The 21059-nt window shown below is 40.8% G+C and overlaps 1 protein-coding gene across 3 annotated transcripts in view; it reads left to right on the top strand.

Moving 5' to 3' along the window:
* SIM2 (SIM bHLH transcription factor 2) overlaps nt 1-21059 on the top strand; it is a 71460-nt gene that overhangs the window by 23391 nt on the left and 27010 nt on the right. For all 3 annotated transcript variants that reach the window (XM_084647134.1, XM_084647135.1, XM_084647136.1), the window contains 3 exons: nt 1613-1721; nt 16717-16802; nt 18943-19142. In XM_084647134.1, coding sequence (XP_084503260.1) covers nt 1613-1721; nt 16717-16802; nt 18943-19142 — 395 coding nt within the window. The remainder of the gene's footprint in view (nt 1-1612; nt 1722-16716; nt 16803-18942; nt 19143-21059) is intronic.

The following is a 21059-nucleotide window of genomic DNA, read 5'->3' as shown; positions in this document are numbered from 1 at the left end:
ACATATTATGGATTAGTCTGCCACTTTTGCCTGTTTTATTTCTTTTACAAAGAGTGAAAAAAAATCACAAGAGTCATCCTTATGGACGTCCAATCCTTCCCCAGCCACCAAAGCCAAAATATACTGAGCTGGTGTTGATGTCCCCACCTGTTATAATCCTGAAAAGGAATGGTCCCACTTTTTTTCTCATAGGGGCAATGATTTATATGAGCTAACATTGTTAATTTGGTATCTCTGGTTTTCCTTCTGCAACTGAAAGCTGTCTGTTTAAAGAAATGTGAAAATATGTGGTTGGAATATTGAATGTGTACCAGGGTTTTTGTTTTTTGGGAAGTGGGGGTGGGTAGGGGAGGGAGAGGTGGAAGGGAACAGTGGGGAATAGATGGCTAGAAAGAATTAGTTTGTATAGTGCTGGGAAGAGACATTCCATGAATAATGCAGAAAACGGAACTATGAGAGACATTTTCGGGAAAAGATTGCTTTGTGGGCTAGACAACTTCATTTATTCTAAAGAAAAGGCAACTCACACATCTTAGCAAATCAGTAGGATTGGCCCAGAAGAATAGGTTAAATTACTTCACCTCTCAGCTGCCTCTGATCTTTGGGGCCCAGTGCACATCAGGCCACAATGAACAATTGGGTAGCCTGACACTAATTTAAAACACAGGCTCAAAGTATTGGTTCTCTACTTAAATCCATTACTGCATCTATCTGGAGACTTTTTGTTGATGCGTTTTTACATGTGCCAAATAAAATGAGCAAAAAGGACATACAGCACATGCCAGTTATAATGGTGCTTCCAGCCTCTATACTATATTTATTATGTACATGATATACAGAAAGGGACAAATACTATGACAGAAACACATCCATGTGTGAACAGAGGTTCAGAGCAAGTGAGAAATACGAATATGCTATATTGAGGAAATTAAGGACAAATAAAACTCCTGCTGAGCTGGTCTTTTTTTTTTTTCCTCTAATTCTGCACATTTATTTGAGGCAGGAGATGCTGGAGCCAGCGTTCATTGATATAAGTGGGAATAGCTCCACTGAATTAAATGGGCAGTAGACTTGGTCCTAATAAGAGTTTGGACTGTATTTTTGGAGGGCATTTACTGAGAAAAAAAAAAAGTAACAGGAAATATATCAATTTGTTGGCTTGGCTGTTACATTTCAAATACAGACAGAACCTAGATGATGGTTTCTGGGAACATGTAAAACTTTTAGAGTATGTTTGTCTGTAAGAAAAGTTTATGCAGCTTGTGGAGATTTCCCCCCTCCACCCCTTTGTGGGAAGCTAACATTTCTGTAGCTCCTCTATCATCTCTTCGCTTGCCAGTTTTCTCCACTAGCAACTCCCCTGTGTGCAGAATAGCACCAGAAATTCCCACAAAAGCTTCTAAAGTGTTAGTTACCACTGAAGAAGGAATGATTCAGTTTAATAGGTATAATTTGGTGCATGGTTTTGGTCCAGTAAAAACCACACGTTGTAAGGGTAATGGACTGTATGCACAGTATACGGATGTAGTATACATAGGTCACTGAAGAATGCTTTATATTATTAAAAGAAAGGCTGTTTGTACTGCCTAATATTTTATATGTCTCTTGACAGGTGGAGCTTACTGGCAATAGCATTTATGAGTATATACATCCTTCTGACCATGATGAGATGACAGCAGTGCTTACAGCACACCAGCCTCTTCATCCTCACCTCTTACAAGGTACTTCCAGGAGATGTGATCAAATTGCAGCTGAAAAGCTAAAAAAGAAAGCTGCATTCAACACGGCAAGCTTATACATTATCCGGTAAAGCTTTGTGTACACAAATGCAGAATGGGTACCAAACTGATACTGTAGCTCAGCTTTTTGGCTTGTAGCAGCATAGGTAATAAGCAGCACTCCTAGATTTATTAATACCATTCATCCTAAAGGATCTTGGAGCATTTGCAGTTTTAAATTGCAATTCAAACTTTACACAGGGATCATTTCATCCACCTCTGTTATGTAGCCACCTCTGAGGTAGAACATTACAGCTGCATTATACAGTATTTTAGGAGAGGAAGTGAAGAAGAATACATTAGCCAATAGAAAGTATGAGGACATGTCTCAATGCAATTTGTTAAATTTGGCTATGACACGAGAGGGAATACCCTTTCCTTTATGAAGAATGCAATGGGTTCTTTAATAACCACAAGCAGTCATGACTTAGGTTTGGTGTCTTACTGAAAAGATAGATCTCCAGGAGCAGATTTTTCCCCTAATATCATACTATGGCACTGATTCATTACCAGCTCAATCATCTACTGAATCACCAGAGCTACTTCTTGAAGGTATAGTGGGGTACTGTGTACTGACCTAGCACAATACTGCTTAGGGTAAAGTTTAGTAAGCAATCAGGTGTTTCAGGGGAGAAGGCAAAGCACTGTATTGACAAGATGAAATACACAGCTCAGACCGGAAATATCTAGTCCACAGTGGGCATATTCACAGAATTAACACAACTATTAGCATCGTCCTGCACTTATTAGTATTACAACATCTCATTAGCATAACTCCTGCCATACTAATAATGTGATACCTATGTTTACCTTATCCCTTTTAGCTAATTTACTTTCCCATGACAATACTTTGAACTTTAAAATAACAGAACGTTTCAGATTCATCACGTTTAATACATTTTGACATATTTTTCAAAATTGCTTAATCAGTTTCAGTCCTGTCAGTATTGGATTGGTTTTTTCAGGACATGGCTACTAATAACACGGCACACTCCAGGCTACTTATGTTGCAGTTCTACTTATATGCCAATCTGTGAAATCTCTGCACCTTGACAGTGACTCTGTCTGTAGTGACTCCACCAGAATGAACAGAGGTCCTTGTGTACACTCATCTGTTCCTTAAGGAATCAAGCTCTCACTATTTTCCCCCCATGTATTGATGGGTAGCTCAAGGATTTCTCAAGTATCTCTGGCTGTCCATTTTCTCAGTATTTGTGTGGATGTAACAACACTAGCTGACTACCAGCTGTAATTGTCCATTCTATCTGCCCAGCTATCAGGCTGGACAGTGGTGTTGTATTTATGTCAAAGTACAGTTTGTTTCATTCTCTTTCCTCCAGTTATAGTTGTACATCTTGTACTTGCTCAGGGCTTGAGTAACTGAACTTCTGTCAGAAGTGAGGTGGTTGTTTGACAATTTGCATAGGTTCTGGGGGAACTAACCCTCTTGGTGGTCTTTCAGGGACTGATGTGTATCCGTCATATTTAGATTTCATTACGAGATTTTTCTCTCTCTGAATAGCTTGTAGGCAATGTGTTCTGTGGCTATTTTGGCAAGGAGATTGTGAGTTCAGATGAGGAGGCCTTCACAAATTCTTGAAAATCTGCTCTTGAAAACCAGCATCCATGGTCATGTATTCCATGCCCGGCTGTGATAATTTGGGGAATCTGCTCATACAACGTGTGAATTGTGGTTGATGGTGTGACGCTCGTATTATGAAAATGATTAAAATGTATCATCTGTGTGGATGTTGAATCCCACATTTACTGACAGAGCTATAGAATGTCTATCCCAAACCAGCTCCAATGGAGAGTCATTAACCTTAATGACTGTGCTCTGGACTGAACAATGGGTGTACAAAGGAGGCTGAGTGAAGCTTGTCTGGAGGAAGGGGTAAGTGGAGAGAGTGGGAAATCCCCACCAAAACAATAGTAACAAAACAGGACACACCGACAGAATTTTGGAAGGCTTTAGGGTGGGAGATGACACTAATTTCAGTTTCTAGGCAACTGGATTGTCAAGGTCCCACTGTCAGACACCGAGGTTTACACTTGGAGTGTATGCCGAGAGAGAGTCCTAAAGCCACGAACGGTGCCTACACTTTGCCCAAACTCAGCAAGTTAAAAGCACATGGGATTAAGCAGTTGGATCTTTTCACAGCAGTCTGGTGAGTGTCCAACAGGGGGAGCTTGACTCGACCTTACACTTGACAACTTTGTATGGGTGATCACTTATCTGGTGAGCTTGTTAGTTGTGAAAGCTCTTATCAATTTTGAGTAGTGCTAAATTAATAGGAAATAGATGGTCAAATTCAGATAAATCCTCTCTTAGGCTCAGTCACGCTAGGGCTAGGATTTCATGACTGTGGCTTTTTTATTTGTGTTTGGCTGAAGCAATTAACATATATTGCACTGACACATTAATTATAGAAGCTCTTATCTCAGTCCCAAACAGGATATCTGCTTTTCCTTGCTTACCTTTTTCTAAACCTGGAGGACTGATACTTTTTTTCCAAAATAGCCTCAGGTTGAGATCTAATCATGCTCTTTCTTTGGGCTATCCTTGTAAAAAATATGTTAATTTCAATTTACACACAGCTAGTTCTTTGTGTTTCAGTGTGGAATTCTGCTGATTTTATAAGTAGCACCATAATAGACACATGCCTCAGGGTGAGTTACATACCTACTTTCAGGTGGTAGGTGATCTCTTTATTGCTCTGCTAATGGCATCTGCTATGTGTAGCTCCTTACCAACTTTATACTCCACATGAAGATGTTTTAGCATCATACACTGGATTCTAGGTCGTGCTAAAGACGGAGTTTTTACCAATCATTTGCAAATTTGTTCAGCTTCTATGTGCATATTTTCTCTTTCATAATCTATAATGTATTAGTGGAAATTAAGATGAACAGTTGCCAACATCTTCTTTGGAATCTAAGCATTTTTTCCCTCCTGTGTTGCTTACGAATCTTGGTGGAAATGCCTTCCTGCAAAAGGCATGACTCTAAGCCAGGGGTTCCCAAACTTGGTTTGCGGCTTGTTCAGGGTAAGCCTCTGGCGGGCCATGAGACGCTTTGTTTACCTGAGCATCTGCAGCTCAGAGGTCCCACTGGCCATGGTTCATAGTTACTTTTTAGCTTTCCTCTTTTTTATCCCCCTTCAACATAAACAAAACTTTGTAGATGTATTAAAATGGGAAAGAAGTCATTGCCGTTCAGGTAAACAAAGCGCCTTGTGGCCCAGCAGGGGCCTACCCTGAACAAGCCGCGAACCAAGTTTGGGAACCCCTGCTCTAGGCCTTAGGACAGTGTTTGCCAAATGGTGGATCACGACCACAAGTGTGTTCATGAGAAGCTTCTAGTTGGGTTGTCATGTCCAGGGCCAGATTAACCCATCATTGTGTCTTGGCCTAGGCAAACATACACTTCTCCCCTTTAGGGCAACTGGGCCAAACCAATAGTGCTGCAACACTGTGTGTCAGGCCACAACGCCTGGAATGGACAGTGGGGCCCAGGAGCCACTGGTGTAGTGTAGGCTTGACCTGCCCCCCACTCCACAGGCCAGAACTAGAGTTGCAGGGCCAGAGCTAAGGGTGGGTCACACAAAATGGAGCTCGGAGGTTGCCTGACTGAAAAGTTTGGGAACCACTGCTTCAGGATATGCATCTGACTTAATTAAATCACATTTTAAAACTGATGGAGTGGCATTTATTGTTTAATAGATCAAATTGCTGATTTACGTTTGTATTCTCAATGCCTTTATGGACTCAATTATTGAAGTATAGAGTGAAATCCTGGCCCCACTAAAGTCAAGGGAATTTTTGTGTTTGGGTGGAATCCTCACTTTCAAAGTCAATCAATCAATTTTGCCATATAGATTATTATTCAAATAAACTGCTGTTGGTCTTCTTTAGCTTCAAATAAATCCCTGGTGTAAAGGCCATTTCCACTAATGTGTTTTTTACCTAAATTAGAAATTAAAGCTACTTTTATCAGTTTATGTCCCAGAGTTATTTTTGACTCTAAATTCAGTTTTAGTCATCTTCCCTCTCTTTAAAGCTTGCCTAAGTTGTCCAGGTCCCGTGTCCAAATAAAAAGCTCCCCATTATAAATTTGGAGAGATTTACAAGGTTTTAATATGTAAAGTTACTTTTTGTAGTTTCCCAGGAGTAGTACCATACAGCAGTCATTTAAATTCATAATATCTAAAAGTTACTAACTTACAGCCTTGCTTATTTAACTTTACTTGTCAAAATATATGTCCCACATCTAATACTCAAAACATTAGCCAGTGAAAACTAGTTTAATCTGCCAAATCAGCAAAAATATTCTACAGGTTGTAAATAAAGCTATCAAATGTGAACATACATATCTGTATTTTTCAATTCATCTTTGAGATGTGTGGTCCCTACGTGGATTCCAAACATGGGTGTGCATGCACAGGAACTGTTCATAGTAGTGTCCGTTGACCTGCATGTGCGTCGACTGCGTGGTGTATCTGAGGCTTTAAGAGGCTGTGTGGGTCGACGCCGCTCCAGTTCCCTCTTACTACTGAATGGCCAGAATCAGAACCCCCGTTCCTCGGTGCTCTTAGCTTGCTAAGAGAACTATTCTACATTTTTTTCTTTTGTATATAGTTGTTTTCTCTAGTTGTATATAGTTGTCCGTCGCATAGATGGCCAGTCAGTTAGCTCTCCACCCCTTTGCGGCACTTCACAGCAAGCCAGGTTTAAATACTGTGCTTCTTGCTTCCACTCCTCCTCCATGAACGATGAGCACCTGCCACTCCTTCCCGTCCCGTATCTGGGAAACTAGAGAGCTTCGCCTGGGCAGGTTCCTCGTGGAGGGGACTACACGCTCATGTGCACAATCGGATCCAGCAGCAGCAGATCTGTCAGAGCACTGACCAACACCAGCAGTGAGCACTTCCCTGGGACCTTCCTGCCCAGCACCACTGTCTCATCCGCCCAAATCCCATTGGGCACACAAGAAACACTGGCATGGACGCAAGTGTAGGTCCCCAATGGGGACCACCTGTAAATATAGCATAGCCTTCCCGAGCATGCAGATTGGGTGAGAAGTTGCATGTTGATCCGGATGCTTCTGCTCCAAAGAGCTCTCATGTGGACTGGATGTCCAAGCACCACACTCTGCCGGCATTGCCTTCTGCCCCAGTGACTGGCCCACCGCTGTCACCTCCAGCACCGTCCACACCACCAGGACTGTCTGGACTTTCCCGTTCAGCCACGTGCACTCCAGAATGCCTGTCCCCTTTGATGCGATGCCTGAGCTGATGCTGCCGTTTGCTGGCTCTCCTCTGAGCTTGGACCCTCCGGCTTCTCTCAAGCCTCCATCCCCTGCCACAGAACCTCTCCTGCTCCTGGACTACCTGGCGTTGTCCCATCCTGTGCTGCTGGTTCCAACGGCCCTGCCTTTGCCTGACCCATCTTTGGACTTGGACTGGTCTTCAGACCCTGACCCACCCGGACCCCAGCAGCCAGCGTTATCCACCGGCCTATGGCCCATTTGCCTATCCGTGTTTCCTTTATCCAGGGGGAGCACTGATGTTTGGTGACCCCTATGCTTGGTCTTACTGGCCTGCTTGGGACCCATACTGTCACTGTGGCCTCCCACTGTGCCTGCATCACCATCTATCCCCGACCTACATTATTCCTTCCTCTGCCTACAGGGACCCTCATGATGCTCCCAGCATCACTGGCACCTCTGGTTTCGTCGCCGATGATGCGCTTATCCCTCCCTCCTCTCTTCCTCCCCCGGCCGATGACCATGTGTAGTACCAGACCCTGCTTCATCGCATGACGGCAGCCCTCTGTCTGTCTGTGGAGGATATCTGGGGTCCCCAGAACCAGTTCCAGGACATCCTGCAACCCCCTGGACCTTCCTGTATTGCCTTGCCCATACACTATGCCATCCTCCAACCCACATAGGCTTAGGCACATGCTGGCCTCCTGCTCGCCCACCCCTAAGTGGGTGGAACAACAGTACTTTGTGCCATTCAAGGGAACGGACTTTCTGTTCATACACCTGCCACCTAACTCCTTTGTGGCCCATGCAGCTACAGAGCATGCCTGCCAACATCATTTCAAATCCACCCCCCAAGAATGGGCGGTGAAGAAACTCAACCTTCTTGGGCACACGGTGGGTCTCCAGTTCCTCATCACCAGTTAACAGGCCAACCTGGCTATGTATGACTTCCTGGCATACACTAAGTTGGTAGACTTCCAAGCCTTTCTTCCCTCGGTAAAGCAGCAGGACTTTCAAAGTCTCCTGGATGAGAGCAAGCTGGTTGCCAAGGTGGCCTTCCAAGGTCGATGGTGCTAACACCGCATCCTGGTGCCTGGCTTCTGCGATATTGCTCTGATGCGACTCTTGGGTGTAGTCCACTGGGTTCCTAAAGGAGCTTCAAACTACGCTTGAGGACCTCCCCTTTGACAACCATAAGCTTTTCAGTGATAAAACCAATGAGACCTTCCATGCCCACAAGGACTTCCAGGCCACCCCTCCAGTCGCTGGGTATCTATATGCCAGCTCTGACCCGCAAGCAACATTGGTCATCCTTCCGCCCCTGCCCTCATGGCACCTGCCAACCTGAGCCGTCTCATCACCACCCACGCTCCCAGTGACCCCGATCTTCTGCTGCCACCACCTCTGCCTTCTTGCAACGCCCATCCCAGCAGAACTTTTGACTTATGGGCCAGAGATATAAAGTAGTAGCCTTTACCCTGTGGAAAATAATGCATGAGAGAGGGAATCATGAAAGAAACGTGATGATCTTTTGTAAGCTCATACTACAAGAAGAATATAAATACTCATATTTTAGTAGCTGCCTTCTTTCAGAAGAGATGAAAGATGAGTTAGAGCAATGAAGATGGATTTCATACTTTCACCCTCAAGGATAATTAGGGTTGCATAAAGCTAACCATAATTTCACAGAAATGCTTGGAGCACTCATGTGCAATATGAGTGAACAAATGCATAAATTCAGTATCCAAAATAGCCAGATGCACTTCATTTACTGCACCATGACATTTATCCTGTTTGCAACAGTTAACAACAAAAACAACAAATCACCAAATTATAAACAGACCATTTTATTTTTAAATGGTGCTCAAAGTCAGACATATTGTCTAATGTACTAGCTAAAGAAGGAAGGGGGATAACTGAAATGACGCACTTTGTGGAAACTAAAATATAATAAATTAAATTTAAAAAATTCCAGCGACAATATATTCTCTCTAGAGTTTTCTTCATAAGGTGTTGCTAGGTTTAGGACCTGGCCCTCTTGTTGCAAGGCTGGTGTTCAAATAATTATTTGGCTTTATGGTGGGTTTTACATTAACTTCTTTGTGATTTCTCATATATATGGTATTTAATGAGTAGCTGGAATCATTCAAGCACACAGTACAGAGTTCATTATAGCAGACACATGCACAGGATAATGTGGCAGTGTGAAGAAATATGGGTGAAACAGAAAAGGCTCCTTGAATTGCAAGAGGAAAACCTGAAATTTAGTAAAGTTTCAGGTTTAAAAATAAACTACAATAAGTCTGAAATTTGGGACTTTGGTAGGTATCCCAACTTGTAAAAACCATAAATGATAAATATAAATGGGTGACTACCTCATTAAAATAACCTGGGAATATATATATCAAAAAAGGTAGGTTCTCTATAATATTAATTACACTCCTCTGATTAAGTTAGAACAGATGTAGAAAACTGGTCAAAGTACAAAGTCTCACGTCTATGGAAAATTATTTCAGTAAAAATGATTCTTACCTCAGATCAATTTTGTCTTCCCTACACTATCAATAATCATCCCAGGGAACATCTTGATGATTGGCAACCCTGATGAACAAATTCATTTGAGGACACAAGGAGCCAAGAGTCAAACAAACAGGCTACCCTACAAAGACCTTGGCAAGAAGGAGGACTAATGCTACCCAAAATTAAAATATTATCATCCAGCAAACCAAAGCAGAAATTTACTGTATTGGATAACCCAGGAGAGAGAGCGAGAACTATATAGAACAGGCTCAGTGTCCTACCATCAAACTCCACACAGTTCCTTGAACTAAGACAATCTGTAGACCAAAAATAATGTGTCTATAATAGGGCTGTCAAGTGATTAAAAAAATTAATCACGATTAATTGTGCAATTAATTGTGCTGTTAAACAATAATAGAATGTTTAAATATTTTGGATGTTTCCTACATTTTGAAATATATTGATTTCAGTTACAACACAGAATACAAAGTGTGCAGTGCTCACTTTATATTTATTTTTGATTAAAATATTTGCACTGTAAAAAACAAAGAAATAGTATTTCTCATTTCACCTAATACAAGTACTGCAGTGCAATAACTTTATCATGAATGTTGAACTTACAAATATAGAATTATGTACAAAAAATAACCGCATTCAAAAATAAAACAATGTAAGATTTTAGAGTCTACAAGTCCACTCAGTCCTACTTCTTGTTCAGCCAATCGCTCAGACAAAAAGTTTGTTTACAATTTGCAGGAGATAACACTGCCCGCTTCTTGTTTACAATGTCACCTGAAAGTGAGAACAGGCGTTCGGATGGGCACAATTGTAGCCAGGGTTGTAAGAGATTTATGTGCCAGATGCATTATAGATTCATATCCCTTCATGCTTAAACCACCATTGCAGAGGACATGCATCCATGTTGATGATGGGTTCTGCTCGATAACGATCCATAGTGGTATGGACCGATGCACGTTCATTTTCAACTTCAGAGTCAGATGCCACCAGCAGAAGGTTGGTTTTCTTTTTTGGTGGTTTGAGTTCTGTAGTTTCCACATCAAAGTGTTGCTCTTTTAAGACTTCCAAAAGCATGCTCCATACCTCATTCCTCCCAGATTTTGGATGGCACTTCGGATTCTTAAACCTTGGGTGGAGTGCTGTAGCTATTTTTAGAAATCTCACATTGGTACCTTCTTTGCATTTTGTCAAATCTGCAGTGAAAGTGTTCTTAAAATGAACAACATGCTGGGTCATCAGAGACAGCTATAACTTGAAATACATGGCAGAATGCTGGTAAAACAGAGCAGGAGATATACAGTTCTCCCTGAAGGAGTTCAGACACAAATTTAATTAACACATTATTTTTGTAATGAGCATCATCAGCATGGAAGCATGTCCTCTGGAATGGTGGCTGAAGCATGAAGGGGCATGCGAATATTTAGCATATCTGGCACATAAATGCCTTGCAATGCTGGCTACAAAAGTGCCAAGCGAATGCCTGTTCTCAGTTTCAGGTGATACTGTAAATAAGAAGCAGGCATCAACAAACTTGTTTGTCTTAGGGATTGACTGAATAAGAAGTAGGAGTGAGTGGATTTGTGGGCTCTAAAGTTTTACATTGTTTTGTTTTTGAGTGCAGTTATGTAACAAAAAATGTACACTTTTGTAAGTTACACTTTCACGATAAAGAGATTTCACTACAGAACTTGTATGAGGTGAATAGAAAAATACTACTTCTGTTTATCATTTTTACAGTGCAAATATTTGTAATAAAAAATATAAAGCGAGCACTGTACACTTCGTAATCTGTGTTGTAATAGAAATCAATATATTTGAAAATGTAGAAAAACATCCCAAATATTTAATACATTTCAATTGGTATTCTATTGTTTAATCACAATTAACTCATGCGATTAACTAAAAAAAATTAACTGATTAATCGACAGCTCTAATCTATAACCACCCTTTTCTGAGAGCAACAATAGAGGAATGGGATAACAAAAATTAAGATCAGACCGATCACCTCTAATGTCCATAGTACATAACACCAAATTCAACCCTAGTAAAACTCTGGGAGACTTTAAAACCTGGCATCATATTTGTATTACAAGAGTTAGGCAACTACTCAGAGACGTTACATTCAGATAATTTGAAGAAGAAAAATCAACTTGCAAGAAATACTGAAGTTCTATTGTACCAATATCTGCAATTGCAACATTTTTCAAACCACCATCTTAAAGGTAAACCTGAGCAGAAAATTAACAGTGAAAAACTACTTGTCACTATTATGAAACACAAGGATCTACTTTCCACCCTATATAAAATTATTTTCAGTTTTTGCTTAGAGGAAACACACTTTTCATGAAGAGGTGGAATGCAGATTTGTGCAAGGAAATTAAGGATGAGGATTGGGAGAGTATTTGGAACAGCAGTCCCTATACCTCAATATACACATTCATAAAAGAAGACTATGTTAAAGTCCTCTATCAGTGGTACCTAATGCCTGTTAAACACATCTATGGTACAGGTATGGGCAAATGCTGAAATGAGCGTTATGAAGTGGGCTGGTTTCTTCACATGTGGTGGATCTGTCCAAAAATTCAGACACTTTGAAAAAGAGGTTGGAAACTCCTTTAAGGAGATGACAGGTGTTTTTGTGAATTTTCCCCAAAAGTTCTGTGCTGTATAACAGACACAAAGAAACGATTACCCATTTGATAGTTGCAGCAAGAATCATAGTTGTAAGGTGGTGGAAGAGATGTGACTCCTCTAAATCAATTGACTCGTCCCAGAAAGTATGGGAAATACAAGTATTAGAAAAGCTGACCCATCAAGTCAAAGTTCTACAGGGAAGAAGATAAAAACTTGGCAGAATTTCCCTGGAGAGAATCATCCCTCATCATGAAACCTGAGAGACTGAGAACTTTTTATTTTTAATATTGACGAAGGAGAAATTGTTAAACTGCCACCTTACTAGTTTGCCACCGCCCTCTTGTTACAGACTCATGAAGACCAGGCTATGTATTGGAACTACTGTGTACACAAAACATATTCTCGATAGAGTTAAGTTAGTGCTACAGAAATATTTCTGTTAAAATGTATTGCCTCTGTTGCTTAAGACCCTGCTTCCACTTCCACAAATGATCTTTAGAAAAGAACTTGTCATAAAAATTGGTGTTCATCATCCATCTGGGTGTTTATATGGCCCCCCCATCACCATCTGTTCATTAGTGGTTCTGAAGTTATCCCTCACATCCCTATGAGGGAGGAAAATAATTGTCCTTATTTTACAAACAAGGAACTGAGGCAGAGTTGGTGACTTGCTCAAGCTCACGCAGGGAGCCAGTACCAAAGCCATGAACTGAACTCAGACCCACCCAAATCCCATGCCTTAACCCTGTGACCATTCTTCCATCATAGAGAAGCATACTGTATAGCTTCCACCCACCTATTTATGTATATCAGTATTTAAACTTGATAGTAGATATGCCAGTTCATTAAAGTGCCTATTGTTCCCACAATAAACTAATTTGCATTAGTAAGATAAATGGATAATTCCAATGTTTTGCTGGAATTCCAGTCTCATTTAATATTATTGTAAAATATCCTAAATTGGCCTTCTAAAAATATTTTATTGAACATTAAAAGTAAAACCAGAATTCTGAAATAATACAGAGGGTGGCATTTTGGCATGAAGTGACAGTAAGTTGTAAGGAAATTCTTGGGCCTTCAGTTCAACGATCAGGAAAAGCAGTTGATTTGGAAGGTTGATACTAGGTGAGATGCAACGTCTGTTGCCTTTTTTCCTTTAAGCATAGCTCTAACATGAAAAGTGCTTCCTTTTTCTGCAGATGTTTACTGGGATTTTTAAATAGAGTACAATGCAGAGTGTTAATAGTTTCTATGTAGCATCTGAGACTAAAGCAACTGCAGCTGTTAACTGGGTGACAGATGCATAAAAATACACAGCACAAAATTTGCAGTAAAGTCAAATTAAGACAGGTTGTTAGAACAATATACTAGGGGCTAATCCAAAGCCCACTGAAGTCAATGGAAAGACTCCAGTTGACTTCAGTGGGCTTTGGATCAAGGCTGGGAAGAAATCAATGTGTTGAAACTTACCTGAAAACACCTTTCAAAGTGCCCATTCATTGAAGTAGAGTGAGATTCCTCTGCTGCTTCTGTCGCTTCCTGCCAAAATGGTAGTTGTGACACTGCACCCCATATTCTTCGTAGTGATACTATTATGATACGATTATAGGATAATTATGATGTATCTTATGCAAGATAAGTCATGTGAAGTGTCATTGGAAAGATTATGATTTTCTGAATATGATTATCTTATTTGTATGCATGTATCATTTTTGACAGGTTTCAGAGTAACAGCCGTGTTAGTCTGTATTCGCAAAAAGAAAAGGAGTACTTGTGGCACCTTAGAGACTAACCAATTTATTTGAACATGAGCTTTCGTGAGCTACAGCTCACTTCATCGGATGCATACTGTGGAATTTCCACAGTACGCATCCGATGAAGTGAGCTGTAGCTCACCCCACAGTATGCAACCGATGAAGTGAGCTGTAGCTCACGAAAGCTTACGCTCAAATAAATTGGTTAGTCTCTGAGGTGCCACAAGTCCTCCTTTTCTTTTTATGTATCATTTTTGTATTTGAAGTTATAAATGACTATGCATCTGTACTTCAAATGTAGTTACACCTGGGTAACGCCCACTACACAAGACGCTTTCAGTCGAGATAGTGGGTGGGGAAGGGTCTATTAAGGATAATGGGCCATCAGGAAAAACAATAGGCCTTAGGAGAAGCTTATCCCCCACCTGGTGAGCCTTCCTGAGAACAGTCCAAACAGCCTGTAAGTAATGGCTACTGTGACTCTACAAGGACATGTGACCAGGCCACATGATTCTGGACTCCATCTTGGGATGTCAGTATTTTCCCACAAACCGGACTGGGAACCGAATTTTGAAACAAAGGGTTCCCGTCATATGTTTCAGCTATATAAGGCAGGGAGTGACATCATCTGGGGTTCTTCACTCCCCACACAAAAAGACTCCTGGAAACACCTGAGGAGCAAAGACTGAACTGAGGAAAGTGCTGGACCCAGGCTAAAGGGATTTCTAACCTGTGAATGAAACACCTGGGGATTCCAAGTTGTAAAGCAAGTGCAGCTTGCCCCTTAAGAATCTGCAGCCTGCTTGTATCATTTCTTAGGGAGAGAAACTGCTAATTCATATCCAATCTATTTAGTATATTAAGCTTAGTTTGTGTTTTTTTGTTTATTTGCTAGGTAATCTGCTTTGATCTGTTTGCTATCACTAAAAATCACTTAAAATCTGAACCTTAGTAGATAATAAACTTATTTTATGTTTTAATCCAAACCAGTGAGCTTTGACTGGAGCGCTTGGGGAAAATCTCTGCTTGGTTACTATTGTTCTCTTCACATTGAGGGAGAGGTGGATTGGGTATTAAACCCAAATACTGGCCAGATTTGACCAGAGCAGGACAGTACTGCTATAGGGTCCTAGGCTGGGAAGCTGGTGGTTAGAGAGCCTGCATATAACTGCAGCTGGGTGAGTCTCTACCCGTGTGAATGCTGGTGAAAGTGCAGGCTGGAGGGCTTTGCAGCTTGTTACAGCAGCACAGTGTGAGAGGGAGCCCAGGCTGATGGATGAGAGGGCTCAGTGGTACCCAGTTCCACATGGCCCCCTGGGGAGCAAAAGGTTAGAACTATTGACTACCTTTGGATATATTAGAACTGCCATAGGTATTTCTCAAAAAAAAAAAATTGCTACGTGAGGATTTTAAATTTTTTAAAGATATTTATGTACCTTAGCAGGGCTTAATTAACAAAACATCAGTGACTTTTCCATTAAAAACATTTTCCTTAAAAACTTCTCTTAAGAGGAGTCTGCTTGTTAGTGCCCTGAATAGGTAGCAACTTTATAAAGTGTCTAGGCTTGCAAGTTTTGGCCCGATGACTGGCAATGAACAGTGAGATTACAACAACATGAACTTTTCGATAAGTTTTCTATTCTTTTACTGCTTCCAAGATATTGATCTATGGTTCACCTGTTGTCTTCAGTTCCTACCATATGAGAGACTGAATCTGTAAACTCTGCCCTTGAGGCCAGCAGAGGCTAAGATGTCACTGCTCAAGGGAAAGGCCTTTCATTTAAAGTTTGGAGGCCCAATGCCTCTGACATTCTGGGGTTCACCCAGGACAGTAAAGGGTTCAGTCATTGTCTGCCTTGTAGCCCTGGGTGTCTTGTGACTGTGCAGCTTTCGTTCAGAGCTCTCACGTCAGCAGCCTGCCAGCAGGCCACAAGCCTCACCTTGGGTTTGCCCAGCTTGGATACTCCTTGCAAGCTGACCTTAGTACCTTTCCAAGCCTGAATTCACCCCAAAATCATCCTTCTTCAGGATCCGGTTCCTCTCATTAGACCCTCTCAGAGAAAGCATTAGATTCGCTGCCTCTACAGAGACAGTAGAACGTTCCAACCTGCCAGCTTAACACAGTCATACACTTTACTGAACGATACTCGCACTGATGATTTATGATGACAGCAAAACACATTTATTAACAAAAGAGGATGGATTAAGTGATGCCAAGTAAAAGGAATAAAGGTAGAGATGGTTGCAAGCAAATAAAAGTGAACACATTCATCTAGAAGTCTAAAACTTAATCTGGCAAGATACACTCTTTTTGTTCAAGACAGTTTCTCTCTCATCCACTGTCGTCTTTCCAGATTTTTACTGGCTTGCCTGACCAGGACCCATCACAGAGATCAAATTGAGCTGTGCAGTCACAAGACACACAGGATTACAAAGCAGGCGTTGACTGAACCCCTGACTGGCTTGAGTGAACTCCAAAATGTCACAGCCCCCAACTCTTGTAACCTTTAAAATAAATCACAACTATCAGCGATCTTGGCAGAGACAGCTGACCATGAATGGGGACAAAGATGTGTCATGGCCATCTTCCTATTGCCCTCTTTCCCTAAAAATAATAATGACAATCGAAAGGTTAATATAAAATGGCTGAAATACCCTGCAAATACTTATGTTAAATGGTCAAAGTAAACATTACGGGTGATTTTTGAAACCTATATTAATTAAAATACTATGGCTTATGTTTTCAGAGTACGAAATAGAGAGATCGTTTTTTCTCCGGATGAAGTGTGTCTTGGCTAAGAGGAATGCAGGCTTGACATGTAGCGGCTATAAGGTAACATGCTGAAGCCTTTCCATGTTCAAAGAGTAATAGGTTTTATGATATGGATAGCTGTAAAACAAAGTCTGCTACTGAAAAGAGTCAGAATGCCACCACTGGGTGCAGATTTTCTTATTAATGCAACAGTACTCCCTGAAACCATGGGCCAGATTTTGATACCCATGCTCATGCTGACTAGTACCTAACTCCACAGGTAGTCCCATTGATTTGAATGAGATTATTCCCTGTGCTGTTCAGGATGAGTAAGGGTATCAGAATATGGCTCCATGTGCCTGTATATCTCAGTTCAGGATTGATGTCTACCACAGTCTCAGGTTTATTTATCAACCTCTTAGCATACATTGTTTTAATAGTTACTGCACTTGAACATGGGTGATGGTAAATACTGTAATCCTACATGAGCACCTGCCATTCAAGCATGTATTTTCAGCTTTACTTTGTGCATTTATTCTCCCATAAACTAAACAACATATTTCTACTACCTAAGCAGCAGCTGAGAAAGGCACCTTACACACAGTTCTACTGAAAATAAATGACTTATTCAATAGCAAGAGAAAGAACACCTCAGAGTGACCTGCTGTTGTTTTAGAATTCTTCCAAGGTGCAGACATTTACCTCCCCTTTTAAAGTTGAACAGTTATTCCTGAAAGTGTAGTTCTGGCTGGTCAACTGTCCTGCAGTGTACATTGTTCTAACCCATAATTTATATTGAAGCAATTTTTTAAAAAGCTGAGTAGGTGGTGGCATCCCTCTGTTTTTCTTCTTAGATTACAATTTATCAGGAAGTGGAGTCATGTGCCATTTTTCCTCCTTGAAGTCCTATTGCCTGGTTACCGTGTATATTGTTTAAAGATGTGATTTTCTAGAGCGCTCAGCATTGCCTTAACTCTGCTCTCATCAGTCAATGACTTAAAGATTAGACCAATGCTGAGCACTTCAGAAGGTACCACCTGAATAGCCTAAGTGCAAGGGAAACCAAATATGCCTAATTGTGAGGGAATGAGGAGGCTCTGATGGGAGATTTTAAGTACATTATCACTGGGTTATTATTGACTATCATATAAATTAATGATTGAATGGGGAGCTTTAAGAGGAATCTATTTTTAGAAATATAGATAATGGATTGCCAAGAATTGCTTAAGGCAGTGGACACACGCTCCTTTTTACTGGAAGAATGTACAAGTCAAAACAAAGGAAATATACAAATAAACTGAGGGATATATAGAATGTGGTTTTGATACTTGTGGAGTTTCCCACATGATATTTGGACTGAGCCTTGCAAGAGAGTGCATAGCCAAATAGTAGCTGTTACAAACTAAGAATATTTATGTTCCTCAGAAGAGTTTCTAAGAGCATTTTGCATTTACCTTTGTTGCCCCAAATCATTATTTATTCCTTCTTACAGTCAAGTATCTAAATTTTAGCATCAGATATGCACATGCAACTCTCATGGATGGCAACTGGAATTATGTACATGTATGTCCAACTAGAATTTGAGCCTTCGACATTGGCATTGTTAATTTGTCCACAGGGATCATCTAATCCTGATTGGAAAGAAGCAACGCTTTTAATGTGTCTAAATAGATATTTAATCATTTATAATTAGGGCTACATTCATAAGTCTCTTAAAGTGTATCTGTTTTCATCATAATGAAGAACAAATTCAATAGGAGTAGTTTTGATACATCAAACTGGCTGTTAAAGTATAGCTTGGAATATGTATGTCTGTTGCATGATTAAGTCACCATCAACGGCAAATTTCAGTTTATTTGGTTAATGCACAATAACTATCTTATTGTATTTATATTAAATGTATATTTTATAACCTAAATTTAAAGCATTAACTGGAGAGCAGTCCATATGGCACCAGGGCCCTTGCATTTTAACACCAGATTACTATGTGCTGGTGACAGTAACACAGGTTCACAGCATGACTGCATCTCTACTTACAAATAAGACACTTAGCAGCCTTAAACTATGCAGACAGACAAATGGTGTTAAGAGAAATTGTTTATATCACCATTGAAATAGGTGCAGCAGAGGCTGAGAAATAGATGCTCTCAAGATGCTGTCTTGACCTGTAAGACCTCTTCCTTTACCTTCAAATATTTACTGTGCTTTCTTTCCATGCCAGGTGATCCACTGCAGTGGCTATTTGAAGATACGTCAGTATATGCTGGACATGTCCTTGTATGATTCCTGTTACCAAATTGTAGGACTGGTGGCTGTGGGTCAATCTTTACCTCCCAGTGCAATCACTGAGATCAAGCTTCACAGTAACATGTTCATGTTCAGAGCAAGTCTGGACTTAAAACTTATATTCCTAGATTCCAGGTAAGCAAAATGATTTGGTTTCCATCATATAGCATCGAGAAGTTAAGTTTTGTCAAACTATAGGGGTTTCTAAATACTTCAATACACTTCATTTTTAGGTGTATTTTAACTATGACATCATTAAAATTGAACTTGAGCACGGTAAAAGTATGCGGAACTTTCAAAATGACTCAGTAAATAAGGCAATGTTTTATCTTTAAAGTATCAAGCCTACGGAACCTGATTCTAACCTATAGTTACATGTGTTATGGTAATGTCCAGAGGCCTCAAGGATAGATAAAAGGTGGGGGAAAGGAAGCATTATTATGCCTGTTTTACAGGTAGAGAAATGAGTCACAGAGAGATTAGGTGACCTGACCAAGGTAACACAAGAAATCCATGGCAGAGATGGGAACTGAACCCAGTCTCCCAAGTCCTAGTTCAGTGCCTTAGCTGTGAGACCAGCCTTCCTATCTAATGTCCTTAACCTTGCCTACATTATGGGTTTATGAAGAGATACGAGTGACAATTAAGTCAAATGGCCATTTAAAAAAAAACCCAAAAACCAGACATTAAATCTCTTCAGAAAAATAACTATTGGGACAGCTTGCAAGATTGCCCAGTGCACAAGCTATGCCTGGATTTATGGGAAATAAGCACCAGAACCATCTCAGCACACTCTACCGATACAACCCACGTGGATGCCTGAAAGAACTCCCACATGGGCAACGGAAAAGCACAAATCTGAGCTCAAAGAGACACATGAAGTGTCATATAATTTCAACATATAATTATGCCTGTCAATGTACTGTGATGATCTGTATGGTCCAATTTTAGATGTCCCAAGGGAAGAACCTTCCAGCAAATTTCCAGTCTTATAGGTTTAACTACCAACAGGCAGATAATTCTAACCCCCACCCCCACCCAAAAAAACCCAACCAAACCCCACAGTACTAGGACTGTGGAACAAGATTTGACCCACTTGGTGACTTCCGTGACATGCTGGAGTTTCAAGGAAAAGAAATGATATTCATACATATTGGTAAAAAAGTCTGTGACCAACACATTGGAGAAGTTTTGCAGAGCAATTTAAACACTCAAAAGCATGCTGTCTCTCCAGGCTAAGATCAATGAGGCCCAGTACTGAAATGCAAGTTACAATTTGTTTTAGGAATTCTCTCTTTTTTTGGCATGTTTAATGCAATACATCCAATATTGCTAAGCACTGAAAGCTGGTCTATGCTAGCAAGTTATGTCGGGTTAACTATAGTTGCTCAGGGCTGTGAAAAATTTCACATTATGTGCGATCTAGTTAAGCAATCCAAGCCCCGGTATAGACACTGTTCGGTCGCCAGAAGAATTCTTACATTGACCTAGCTACCGCCTCTCGGAGAGATGGTTTTACTCCAGTGATGGAAGAACCCCTTACTACAGTGATGCAACTGCAGTGCTGAAACTGTGCCGTTGTAGCATTTCTAGTGTAAGGCTAAGGCTCAACAATATGCCTGTACATGGCAGAGCTAAGGTAGGGTGAGGAAGAGGTGCTCTAATGGGACCTCAAGAGGTCTTCTAGTCTAGTCCCCTCCACTCATGGCAGGACTAAGTATTCTGTAGACCCATCCCTGACAGGTGTTTGTCCAACCTGATCTTAAAAATCTCCAATGACAGAGATTCCACAACTTCCCCAGGCAATTTACTCCAGTGCTTAACTACCCTGACAGTTAGGAAGTTTTTCCTAATGTCCAACCTATATCACCCTTGCTGCATTTTAAGCTCATTGCTTCTTGTCCTATCCTAAGAGATTAAGGAGAGCAATTTTTCACCCTCCTCCCTGTAACAACCTTCTATGTACTTGAAAACTGATATGTCCCCCCCGCAGTCTTTTCTTCTCCAGACTAAACAAAGTTTTTTCAATGTTCTCTCATAAGTCATGTTTTC

This window comes from Lepidochelys olivacea (assembly GCF_965140295.1).
Source record: "Lepidochelys olivacea isolate rLepOli2 genome assembly, chromosome: 1".
NCBI classification, from domain to species: Eukaryota; Metazoa; Chordata; order Testudines; family Cheloniidae; genus Lepidochelys; species Lepidochelys olivacea.
Note: the sequence above shows the minus strand (reverse complement) of the source record. Positions and strands in the feature narration are given on the sequence as shown.